The 12,935-nt window shown below is 55.0% G+C and overlaps 2 protein-coding genes across 2 annotated transcripts in view; both read right to left on the bottom strand.

The window, feature by feature from the left end:
• The window catches only part of PSMD1 (proteasome 26S subunit, non-ATPase 1), a 71,244-nt gene extending 69,001 nt beyond the window's left edge, over positions 1 to 2,243 (bottom strand). Inside the window, exons 1-2 of the mRNA XM_082767025.1 lie at positions 2,114 to 2,243; positions 62 to 105 (exon numbers count right to left, since the gene is read on the bottom strand). Of these exons, the coding sequence (XP_082623151.1) occupies positions 62 to 105; positions 2,114 to 2,129 (60 nt within the window). The 5' untranslated portion in view covers positions 2,130 to 2,243. The remainder of the gene's footprint in view (positions 1 to 61; positions 106 to 2,113) is intronic.
• Positions 2,244 to 3,553: 1,310 nt separating this feature from the next.
• LOC309881170 (uncharacterized protein C2orf72 homolog) lies at positions 3,554 to 9,771 on the bottom strand (the record flags this gene model as incomplete). Its single annotated transcript, XM_082766821.1, has 3 exons — positions 3,554 to 5,292; positions 6,232 to 6,348; positions 9,222 to 9,771. 3 exons carry the CDS (start codon positions 9,769 to 9,771, stop codon positions 5,204 to 5,206), a joined length of 756 nt encoding a protein of 251 aa, XP_082622947.1. The 3' UTR covers positions 3,554 to 5,203.
• Positions 9,772 to 12,935: the final 3,164 nt, after the last annotated feature.

Here is a 12,935-nt window from a genome sequence, read left to right as displayed (position 1 = left end):
ACATAAAGCTCTCAGCACAATGCATTTGCCATTATTTGTTCCCAGACATAATCAAGGTTACCTTGAGCTGTGGCTCTTCTTCATCCAGAAGAGAGATAATTCCAGCTGCAAAACAAGATCACAGTCAGTTTGGGACTCTATTTTAAAGGTGAAGATCTCATTTAGCTCAAAAACAAAAAAAGATGAAAGAAGGCTGTCTCCGGAATACTGGTTTAAAGTTCTCAATATTAAAATTCAAAGGCCAGATCCATATTTGTATTAAAAATGAATATAAAAGCTCAGAATTTGTAATTGGAAAGGTATGCTCTCTAAAGAGAGAATCCTTCTTAGAGGAAAAGGTATGAGATAGGAAGTCTGAGAACCTGGATTTTACTTCCAGCTCCATCACTAGTTTGCTGCCTGTTTACTAGCAAGTCACTTCCACTTCACCTGAAGGGCGTGAAGATCATTTTGAAACATTCTATTTTTTTTCTGCCAGGAAAACATCGTATTTCTCAGCTTTATCACGGTTCCTGATGCTATCCCAGAACATTTGTACAAACAGCTACAGAAACATGGTTTAACCGACACATCAAGAAGAGAAGCCCAAAATGCTTGAAGAGCTCAATCTGAAGAGCTCACTCTGAAGAGCAGTTACAGGTGGTTCACTGTCAGACTACAAGGATGCAACTGAAAAGGTGGACAGACGATGTGCCCAAAATTCAACAGAACTCCCTGCATTTAATCTTCTACTTGTTACATAAATTGATAACCTTTTTAAATCTGCAGGAGGCATCAAGTTACAAAGGCCAGGAAGCCTACTGAAGGGCAGAGTCGGGCTTTCACAAGATTTTGACAAAAAATCAGGGAAGAGAGGGAGGAACCTGAGGGGGGAGGGATCTAAAAAGATGGCACGGAACAAAACTAAAACATACAACACAGGAAGGAAGCAGAGTAGTAGGGTCAATCCAGGTGAAACCTGATCAGAATATCACACGGCTGACCTAGGAGGCACAGAACCAAGCTTCACACTGAGACATGTAAGTGAGAATGTCTCCTGGCAGACCTGAGGCAATCCTTCCCTCCGCTTGGCACCGCCACGCCTGAGTGCTGTGTCCTGCACCAGGAGCCCTGCTTTGGGAGCTAGGCACAAACCGGGGCGTTGAGCAACACAAGCAAAGAGGTCCAGGGCTCAGAGCTTGGGACACTTGTGTGGGGAGGGCTGTAACTGTTCAGCCTACTGACATCTTTAAAACAAGCACAGCTCACATATGAGTAAGCTGGGTGTCAGCAGGAAGAGAATGATCTGATCGCTGTCAGATAGGAACGGGAGCTGTAGGACCAAGGTTTATTTGGAGCTGTACAGGCTGAAGTGCAATGATAAGAAAAGTTTTCTGACAGAAATAAAGTTACTCATTTTACCTATGGATGTTGTGGAATCCCCATTACCAGAGTTTTAAAAAAAAACAAGGTACACAAACATCCCCCAGCAAGGAGCACCGAGGCGGCCCCACGCCAGGCAGCACCCCTCCTTCCTGTGGTTTTCTGCTACTCTGCTCCAAGTATACATTTTGTTTTTACAAGCTCCTGCATTTTTGGTAAAAGCAATCTTACTGCTCTTCAACACACCACTTCCACTTTAATAGGCCTTTAAAACTAATTCCTGCTTCTACTCAATTGAAAACCTAAAACACAAAACATAGAGCCCGGAAAGAGAAAGCTCCGTGCAGACCATTCCCCTCTGCACCACTTCCCTCGCAAACCAGGGCTCGGCCACACACCGATTTCCATCCTGAGCACCCTCGGAAACCCTTTTTATATTTTCTTACACTCCGAAAGACCCCAGCGGGCCCAGAAGCAGCGCTTAACACCCCCCACCCCCCCCTTTCCCTGGGCCCTCTGGTCTCCCTCTCCCCCCACAAGGCCTCTGTGGGGTCAGGACCCCTCTGAAGACCTCACCCCGCGGCTCCCCGGCCTCATTTCCCTTCAGAAGCCACGCTCGGTGCTTACAGAGCTCCCCGTGCTGCTCCCCCCCCCCCATAACCCCAACCAGCGGCCCCCCCGCGGCCTTCCGGCGGCGCCCGGTGCCGGCCCTGACTCAGCGAAACCCCGGCGAGCGGCGCGGCCCCCTCACCGGCCGAGGTGATCATGGTGGCGGCCCGCGGACGGAGGTGGCGCCCAGCTCCGCCCCGCCTCGCCTCGCCCGGCCCCGCTGCGGCAACTACGGCGCTGCCCCCCCCCCCGCCGCTCCGCCGCCGCCGCCGCTCCGCCGCCTCTGCTGCCCGGCCCGGAAGTGCCGCCGAGGTCCCCTTCCGGCAGGGCCCCTGTGGTTGTCGGGAGGGGGTGGCCGCGCAGAGCGCCTGATGGAAAAGGGGAGCGAGCAGGCGCGGGGAGGGCAGCCCTGCCCGCTCATGGCGGCGCCCGGGGGCCTCGCGCCTCATGGGGGGGGGGGGGGTCCTGCCCCTGCCCTCACCTCAGCCTTGCCCCGCCCTTACCCAACCATTCCCCGATAATTCCTCCATAATTCCCCCAAAATTCCCCAAATCCCCTTTCCAATGATCCCCCCCCCCATCCTTCCCCGATCCCTTTTTCCAATTCTTTCCCAATAATTCCCCAAATCCCCTTTCCTAATCCTTTCCCAAGTCCTCCCCCCAGTCTTTCCCCGATAATTCCCCCAATAATTCCCCCAGTCCTTCCCATCTTCTTCCCCCAATCCGTCCCCAGTAATTCCCCAAACCCCCTTCTCCCAATTCTTCCCTCCCATCCTTCCCCCAATCTTTTTGCACCCATTCTTCCTTCAGTCCCCTTCCCCAATCCTCCCCCAATAATTCCCGAATCCCCTTCCCCCATAATTCTCCCAATTCTTCCCCCCGTCTTTCCCCCAAAATTACCCAAATCCCCTTCCCCCAAGCCTTCCGCCAGTCCTCTTGCCACCCATCCTTTCTTCAGTCCCCTTCCCCGATCCTTCCCTAATAATTCCCCCAGTCCTTCCCCTCCATCCTTCCCCCAACCTTCTTCCCCAAATCCCCATCCCCGACAATTACCCCCAATCCTTCCCCCCATCCTTCCCCAATAATTACTCAAATCCCCATCCCCAATAATTAACCCAATCCTTACCCCATCCTTCCCCAATAATTCCCCCAATCCCCTTCCTCCAATCCCCATCCCACCCATCCTTCCCCCAGTCCTCTTCCCCAACCCTTCCCCAATAATTACCCAAATCCCCTTCCCCATCCCTCCCCCAGCAGCCCTATTTCCCACACCACTCCTGAGCCCTGGCCCAGGGCCCTGTATGGGCAGGTCGGGCTGCTGGGGCTGTCCTACAGAAATCCACCTCGGCAGCGGTGTCCAAATGGGCAGCGTTGGTTTTCTGCCAAATAGGAAAAAATATTTTCTGCTGGGCTTGAATTCCTCTGAGAAACCTATGGCTGTGGTGAAAGTTATTAAGGAGAAGTACCAGAGCTCAACCCATGGTGCAGGATAGGGCCAGCTCTGCTCCTCGTAGGCAGCTGCTGTTCCTTGCCTCCAACCTTTCCCACTACAAACAAGCAAGCAACCCGCCTCAGCTGGTCTGGGTGCCATACACTGGGGTCACTTCCATTCCCTCCTAACACGCGTTTTATTTAAATGTAGAGAAATGTCATTGAATCCGTGTATAACATGATTTTAAAGACAACACTATAGGAAACGAGCACTTTGTAATTCAGAAATGAAACGACTTTATTCATTACAGCAAACACTTAGAATAACAGAGCCCTTAAATTATGAAATCAATTAAACCTGTAAAATTTAATGCAGCACCATCGTGTACCCACTTAATGCAGGAAAAAAAAAAATAAAAAGTTGCTTCACTCCTCAGCCAAAGGAAAAGAAATACTTGGGGTCAGATACATTCCCACTCACACCTCTCTAAATCACTCGCACTTCATCAGTTTCAATGGAAATTTCAGTGCGAAATGTGCAATGATTTACCTATAAATTACCAGCAAATAAATCCATTGGATTTGTAACACTGAGGTTTAACCGCAGATCTGTAGTGGGTCGCTTCTTCATTGGTACATTCCGGGTGGCAAAGGCCAAATACTGCAAGAAAACAAAGATTTTCCACTCCCAGCCCAAAGGGCAGAGCAGCACCATCACAAAGGGCAACGACTCTAACCCCAGCGTTACCATCGTCACCCTGGTGAGGTAGGCAAGGCGTCACCATCCCCATCCTGCTGGTGGGGAGACTGAGGCACGGAAAGACTGCAGACGGTCATGAGTCGGGTAACAAACCCAGCCCCTGCTTTGGGGAAGAGCTAGAGAAAATCCCAAGGCACGCTGCTGGAGGGGAGTGCTGGCTGGAGCCGGCAGTACCGCAGGTGCTCTGCTGCCACGGGGAAAAAGAAGTGAGAAAGAAGACAGACGGACACCCAGGGAGGACACACTGCCGCCATCCAGCAGGGAACAAGGAGGCAGGATGTGAGGGGCTGAAGCTTCTGGCCTGAGCAGGGTGAAATCCAAAGGGACAGCCAGGAGCAAACAGAGCCCAGCAGCTTGTGCCGAAAGCAAACCAAGACCCGTTTTCTGTGGCATTAAAATAAGCATGAAACAGGTATTTCACCATTATACATTCCCCGTAAACCAAGGACCTGCAATTTTGTTGCTCCACAGGCTACGGGTAGCCTTTTGGAACTGCTTAAACATTTCTTCACATGGCTTATCTACATCTAAGCCTTTTCAGCTGGCCAAGGCCTCATATTTAGTCCCACTGCAGTCTCCATGCCACTGTGTTGTCTTTTCCTTTTTTTTTTTTTTTCTTGATCAGAGAGAGGGCAGGAACTTCAAAACAGTGATAAAGCATGAAAACAAGGCAGCCGGCTCTGTTTGCCTGGGAGGCCAGCCCTGCTCTAAATTAGCAAGCATTCCCCTTTCTTCATGCAGATTGACACCCAAAGTCCCCACGTCACCTCACCCAGGGTCCATTCCCAAAGGGCTTCTCCAAAGCCCAGTGTCCACCAGCAGCAGGCACCCCAAGGCAGCAGGGCGCAGGGCACGGGGTGGCTCTGGCATGGACCTCGGAGGCTGTTGGCAGCCGTGGAAGACCCTGGCGAATTCCAGCATCTCCTGGGAGCGGTGGGCTCTGCGAGGAGAGGCTGAGCAGGCACACAGCAGCTCCTCCTCCTGCTGCTCCACACCAGCCAGGCAGGACCGGGACAGGGATCGCGCCGGATGCCCCGCAGCTCTAGGTGCCCGTGCCTCCAGCAGCTTCTTCGTAGTTTCCATTAGGAGACAGGCTGGTCAGAGCCACTTCCTGGGGGTCCTGCTGGTCACCTGCAAAGAGCAAAGAGAGGTCAAGGGAGAGCTGGGTGGGAAACCCTTCCTTGTGCAAGCTGCAACTTAAACCAACACGGAAATAAAGCATAGGCATGAAGCAATTGCTGTATTCTCACAACCTAAGCACAGCTGTTGTTTGTTTTATTCATAATGGATTCTCATTTTGTTTTGCAAACTCAGCATCACTTCACCAAGCAGAGGTGACCCATGAGCAAAGGAGCAGCATCCCTGCAGACAGCCCCACGGACTCCTGCAGACTCAGCAACCTCAAAGTGCTCTGTGCAGGTATCAGGCTTCGCCTGCCTGGCATCGACTGCAAGACCAGGCACATCAATTTTCTGAGCCGCTGTCTTCCCCTAGAGGAGCTGGCTCAGAGCTGCACAAATTGGCCATTTCAGTTGTTTCCTCAGACCCTTGTGTTTTTTACAGAGGACCCCCTTGCTTACACACTCCATGCAGCAGCATGGATCTCTGCACCACGCCTGGACAATTTCCTTTGACTCAGTGAGCCCAGGGCTGGCTGCCCTCTTGCTCATCCCCGCCAGCCCCAAAACCAAGTGGTTTGGGAGCACTGCTCTCAGCAGTATTTGCAGAAAACATCATGTAAGATTGGGGTGATGCTTCCAATTCACTGTGTGGATGCAGAGCAGTCGTGTCACCAGGATCTCCTGCAAAACGCAGCTGAGCCCAGCAGTGCAGGGACATAGCTGGGCACCCAGTGTGGCGTTATTTAGACAAGTGAAAGGCCCGAAGACACAGCTGCCAGGTATCTTTAGGTTCTGGCCAAACCTGAGCCAGGGAAGAGATGTCTGGAACTGGAAATGGCCTCAGGAGGCCACCAGCAAGGGGTGTGGGCATGAGGATCACCAGGGAGTCAGTGAGGAACCTCCAGCAGTCACAGCAGGAGTACAAGGCCCTCGCGGGAGCTGGGCATACCTTCATGAACGTTGTTTGAATCTTTCGATACATGGCCTTTTCTCCGGCTCCTCCGGCTCCAAGAAGTGCACGGCAGGAAGGCAGGCAGCCTCCACCTCTCCCTCTCCTTCTCCTCTTCTGGACAAACCAGAGAAGACCAGTTCAGGACAGTGCTGGGTCAGCGCCGTGCTCCCCCCACCTCCCAACTCACCCCCTCCAGCAGCAAAACCAGGGCCCTCCTTGCCAAAAAGCACAGGGCAGCTCCTGGAAATCTTCATCCCAGGCTTCCAGTGCCTGGAAATTTGTCCCCACTGTGCCACAGGGCTGCCAGAACCCACCCTGAGGGCTCGTTTCCCCCAGCAGATGCTGTTTTGGATGGGGCAGGCACTGGTGGCCCAGGAAGAGAAACCTAGCAGGGGCTCAGCCAGCACGCTTGGTGGTCCTGAGAACTAACACGCCTAGAGCACTCCTGCAGGAGGAAGTTTTTTTTTTGTATTACCACACAGCTTCTGCCATCTCGACCTGCTGACCGCTCCCCCCTTTATTCAGCAACCTTACAGGGAGCAGGGGCCTGCAGGACACCAAGAAACTAAAGCTGTAATGCCTGCAAGGTGCAGAGTGCATGTGGCCTCCATCCACATACAGCATTTATTCTGGAGGACAATGAAGGTCACAGCTCACAAGCTGCTGGAGTGTTTCACTATAACATGAAGGCTTGCAAACACTACAACAATTTTGCACGGTCTCCAAGAGCAGCAGCTCAGCATCCCCATTGAAATGCCTCACAGCCTTTCACCTCCTAATCAGATCTTATCTCCCGGTGACAAATGATAAACCGTTTCAGCGTCCTTCGTCTTATCACACCATTGCAACACCAAAAGCTTTACATTAGCCGCTGTTTCCTAGCCCTAGCCGTCCACAAACCAAAACCTGCAGCCACAAACACATCCCCTCCTCACAGACCTTGGGGGCTGTGCACACTCCGGGGCACCTGGCTCGTTTCTGCTGAGACCCGAGGCACGTGAGCCCCGTTGTTGCTCCCATCCCAGCTCCACCATACAATGAGCAGAGCCTGGGACCTTCCCAGCAAGGGGCTCAGCTCCAGGGTGGCTTTCCTGGGCAGGGCAGTGATGTGCTGGGTGAGGAAGGGGCACTGAGGCTGGTCTGAAATAAAAAGGGCACAAGCACACAGACACAGCCTTACAAGTTACACCACTGGCAACAGAAGTGGATGCTCTGTGTTCCTCCCTGTATCCTTATTCAGATGCAAGAGCAGCTTTTGTCAGCTTAGCACAAGCCCCTTTCAAAACTGAGAAGGGAAAATTCAAAGCTGAGAAGGGAACTGTGACGAGCTCAGCCCCCACTGATGACATCTTTCCGTGGCACCCCTAGAACCTGCTTTGCAGGGCGCTCCACACCCCCAGGCCCATATTTCACACATTCCTCCCTCACACTACACTAAACATATCATTCTCCTTGGGGAAGGCCACAGGGTGAAGGAGCCCAGGCCACACTGAAGCAAATTCTCCTCCATGTGGCTGGCACTGCCACATCCCCAACTCTCCGGAGTGGCACAGCAGGAGCCACATGGAGATTTCAGTACGTAGGGCTCACAGGGGCATGAACTGAAGCCGACCCTGCAGCTGAGGAGCATCCTCATCACAAACGCAGGCCATGGCACACTTACATGACTAAGAGCACTGTCAGAGGTGAATTAAAGCTGAGTCCTCCTACCCACAACACGTACAAAGCACACACAAACAGGCTGCTGGCAGCACCTGCTCAGGCTTTCTGCTCCTCTTTCTCCACCGCTCTCCAACCCCACTGCTGCATGGAGCACAAATCCACAGCTACTCACAAAGATGTGAGCTCTGAGGCAAGCGCCAGCACGGTGCAAAGATGGAAAAAGGTGACAGGCAGGGATGGTTTTCTGCCTCTGCAGCTGCTGTCCCACCAGAGCAGAACTGGTGGGAGCACTGGCATCTGGGAGATCACCAGAAGGAATTCTTGCAGTGGGAACAATGTGAGGAAAGAGAAAGCCGGCAGGAGGAGAGAAGATGGAAAGGGGAACAAGCCTGACTCAGCACAAAGGGTTGGCAGAAGACAGCCCCACACCCTCACGGGGGGATGCAGCAGGTCCCAGGGGGATGCAGTGAGACCCCTCAGGGGCAGGGCCCAGAAAGAGCAGAACGCTGGAGCACCAGGACATGAAGTGGAGCAAGAGAAAAGTGGGAAAAATGAAAAGAAGGAAGAAGAAAGGGGAACAGCCCAAGACAAGCAGTGTCTAAGATTAACGTGAGCCTGTATTTTTTTTTTATGTGGCTGCCATGGGGCAGAGCCTGCCCAGCTGCCCAGAGCCCTGTGCCTGCACACAACCACGCCTCGCCTCTCGCCTCAAGGTCCTGGTGACACTCAGCTTTCATCCTGCCAGCCTCACGGTGCTCACAGTGGCCACCAACATCGTGTGGTTTTACACCCAAACACTTTCTTGTTCCATCTCATTCCGTGAAGCCGACACGAGCACTTTCCTCCTGCAGGACCTGAGACACGGGCAGCACCCCAAGCCCCCATCCCCTGGATGTAAGCACGGTATGCCACCGTGTCACAGCCGCCACCTGCCACATCCCTGCCACCCAAGCACTGCCTTCTGTGCTTCCCAAGCTGCCAGGGCTGGGATCCCCACCGGGAAGGGGCAGATCCCATCGGGAAGGCTCAGACCCCACCAGCATGAAGCCGATCCCTTTGGGAACAGCCAGATCTCCCCGGAGAGGGGCAGATCTCTCTGCAATGCCGCAGCTCCCGTGGCGGAGAGCCAGGTCCAGCCGAGGAGGGCCTGATCCCACCGGCCAACAGAGCAAATCCCATTGCAGCAGACCAAATCCCATTGAGAAGCAGCACTTCTCCTCGGGATGGCATCCCTTAGGGGTGGAACAGACCCCGATGGGAAGCACCACGCAGCACCCTGACCCACCCGGGCGGGATGCCCACCCTGTGCCCTGTACCCCCGGTACCTGCGGGGTGCTGCAGGGCTGCTCGCAGAGCTCGGCAGGCTGCGGCACGGCACTCTCGGAGAGCTGCGGGACTCCCGGGGCTGTAACGAGCCCCCTGCACGGTTCCCGGGGCCGGGAAGTGGCGGCGGAGGGTGGCGTCCAGCACCGCCGCATCCTCCCCGTCCCCCCCGGGCAGGAGGACACCGACGACGGCGGCGGGCGGCGACCCCGAGGGGAGGCGACCCCGCACGTCCCGCACCACCTCCCGCAGCCGTGCTCGGTTCCCTCGGCCCCTCGCCGCCCCTCCTCGGCACAGCACCAGCAGCAGCCCCGCCGACAGCGCCCGCCGCCCTCCTTCACCCCGGGACCGGCACCGGGAACGGGACGGGCAGCCCGGGGTCGGTGCCGGTAGCGGAGGAGCTTCGTCTCCCAGCAAATCTCGGGCGAACGAAGCCAAGGTGGAAGCCACCGGGGCTCCCTCGGCCACCTCGGCCACCAGCAGCACCGCCCGCCGCCCGCCCGCCCGCTCCACCAGCGCCCGCAGCTCCCGCAGCTCCTCCGCAGCCTCCATCCTCTGCAGCCTCTTCCCCAGCCTCCGCAGCCTCCTCCCCAACCTCCCCAACCTCCGTGGAGCCCGGCCCGCAGCAATGCACCGCCCCCCCCCCCCGGCCCGCCTCCCGGCCCCGCAGCTCCGCAAGGGGCTGGCCCCATAGCGACCCTGATAGATGAGGGGGTGACTGCACGCCCCACGCGTGTAATGCGCCCCCCGGGGCGGCGGTGGGGTGGCCTCCGTGGGCACCTTGGGCTGTAGCCCACAGCTGGCTGTGCTATAAACCCGATAACACCACGCCGCGGGGGTCAGCACCCCATACCCATACCCACCCCACAGCTCGCAGGTTCGCCAATTCATGCACGAGCACAAAGCCCCAGAAACACCCCAAAGCCGAGCTGCGACCCCACCCCACATGCTGCACCTCGGGGTCCCTTCCCATGCAATCCCCCTTTTGCTCCCCATCTGCAAACACTGCATCCCCCCCTAGCACAAACACAGCCCCTGAGCCCCACCGGCCCTGGGACACGTCCCATGGGAGCACGGGATGCTTGCGGGGGTAAGTGTGGGGCTGTAATTAGGGTTTCAGTGCTGGCACATGTTTAACAGCCCCAGCACAGGGAAGAGGCCACGAGTTGGCACGCCTGTAGGTGAACCAGGAAGCTCCGACCTGCAGCACATGTGGTGAACGCTTTCCCTATTCCACATCAGAAGCAGGTCTCAGACTCCCAAAAATATTTAATAGCTCCCCATTTAATGGGGAAGGAAGGGCTCGGAGGTGCCAGCAGCAGGCAGCTGCCCTTGCAGAGCACCTCTGTGGGGCATGGAGGCCCCAGAGCATCGAGGATGGAAGCAGAGCAGAAATTCATGCACCACCCAGCCACCTGGGGTCTGTGCTTCCCAAAAAGCCACCTTGCCCGCTCCCTGCCTGTCCCCTTGGCCACCAGCAGCTCCTCAGGCACAGCCGAGGTGGGGCAGCTCAGGGATGTTGCTCTGTGCCACCAGTTTTAAGCCAGGAAAAAGCGTGCTCCAGCTACAAAAGGTTTAGGAAACGCTGCCCCACACCAGCACCATGGGGCTGGACAGCCTGGGCAAGGGTTTCAGAGAGACTTTCTGCCCTAGCTCTTAGTAAAAGTAACTTACTCATTGACTAGTGCTGATAACCAGGTTGGGGGAGATAAACCAGGGGGATTAGGCTCCTCTGCCAAAGATCAGGGTCTGTTGCAAGAGGCTACACTCCCGCACCAGCATGGGGATCCTGAGAGCAGATGTCAGCGTGCCAGGGCTACAGTCGGAGACGGTTCAACACCCAGGTCTGGCTTTAACATTGCCCAGGTTTTGCATTTACGAGGATCTCCTCTCATCTGGTCAGAATCCTGCTCGTGGCCCTGCATTTTATCTGGGGGAGAAGAGCCCTGGGTGCAGTCAGCACCAGGAGCTCTGCCAGGAGCAGCAGCAGGGGCATCAGGAAGGTGCAGGTCCCCAGCAGCCCACAGCCTTGGGGTTTCTCTGCTCACACCTTCCCCTCTTACAGAATTTTGGGTATGGAGCTCATACCAGGGGTTCTCCAGACACCAGCCACAAGCAGAAGGTCTCCAGGGAGGGATTTGTACAGCAAGACGTCTGAAGAGCTCCTCCCTGCAAGCACCAAGCCAAGGAAAGGCTCCTGCTTTGGCAAGCTGGACCAGGGGGAAACCCAGACCTGTTTGCTCTGAGGATGTGGGAGGCTCCCTGCAAACCAGCCCCACGGCACATTAAAATTGCACGCCAGCCTGCCAAAACACTGCTGGCACAGCCTGCAGCGTGGCAGAGCCAGCGACGCCCCACCTGATGCACAAAGACCACCACAGCATCGGTCTGACAGGGCTCTTCTCAACCAGTGCTGTGCCAGTGGCTCACACAGAGACCCCAAAGTGCCTCGGGAAGGGGGCTTTCGGCAGATCACTCCCCAGGTTGATGAAGTTTTTCCTTGTGGGGAGGGTACAGGAAAAAACGCAGGGCTCTTCCCAGCTGAACCCAGAACAAGCACTGCTGGCTATTTCTCCTCAGTGGCCCTGACGTTTAAACTGCCAGCACAGTCACCCAAAAACTAATATTTGGGAACGGATGGAGCTGTTCTTTGTGGCCTCTGCAATTGTATGGTTAATTTTGGGTACACATCTACCATTGCCAGAGGGGGCTGGTTGGAAAGGTGAATGTCACCCACAATACCCAAACAACCGCGTTTACATTTCCTTACTCATTAACAGAGGCGAGATCTTACAGCAAATACACCTTTATCTCCCCTTGTGTTACTTAAAGAGATAGAGCTCACACGGGTCAGAGGCAGCCGTCAGCTCAGCACTATTGGCAGTCCCCAACAAAGCGACTTCAGAGCTCTGGCAGGCAGCCGAGCAGAAAGCCAGATGTGTTTACAAGGCCCGACACTCTGCCCTTTGCCTTCAGACAGCAATCTGACAGAAAGGCTTGTAGGAAATCTCTACAGCTTGCCCTAAATGAGGCAGGGCAATTGCACCTCTTACATATGCCCATGCCTGTTCAGGGCAAATACACCATCTCTTCATTTTGGACTTCAAAAGGGGAAGAGAGGATGCTTTGTCCAGAGAAATAGATATACCCTTTATATTAGGAGTGCCTCAACGTCTAAGCAAGACCAAAGCTCTGTGGGATTAGGCCCCTTAGGAGATGCATTTACCATGATTTACCTCTCATTTAAAGAGAGCAGAGAGAGGACAGGAAAAAGGCTTCTTCTCTTTCCTTTCTATTTACGTGTACCCCAAGCAGGTTTCCAGCCCAAAGATTTCCCAACCCCACTTTGCCATCAGTTGTTTGGTGAAGCTTCTCCCATCACCAGTTTCTTCCGATACAGACAAAATCCTGTTTTTTGTTTGCTTGTTTTGGTTTTTGCTTAGAGTCAAGTGATCCCTGGGCCCTGCCAGAGCCAAGGAAGAAATAACCACCATGCCACTGTCCCTGTGCTCCCAGCCTCGAAACCTAGTGGCCATGGGTTTGATGACAGGACCTGAGCCACGAAGGACAGGTCCATCAGCTCCCCAGGCTGGAGTTGTTCCAATGGGCAGAGTGGGATGTTTTGGAGCTGCCTGCTTTTACTCCATTGAGCCCTGAAAGGGGCCACAGGTAGCCAGCTGGCAAGGTTCCCTCCTGGCACCCTACCTGATTGCCCC

Source organism: Aythya marila (genome assembly GCF_965140915.1).
Source record: "Aythya marila genome assembly, chromosome: 9".
Taxonomy (NCBI): Eukaryota; Metazoa; Chordata; class Aves; order Anseriformes; family Anatidae; genus Aythya; species Aythya marila.
This window is presented reverse-complemented; position numbering and strand designations above follow the sequence as displayed.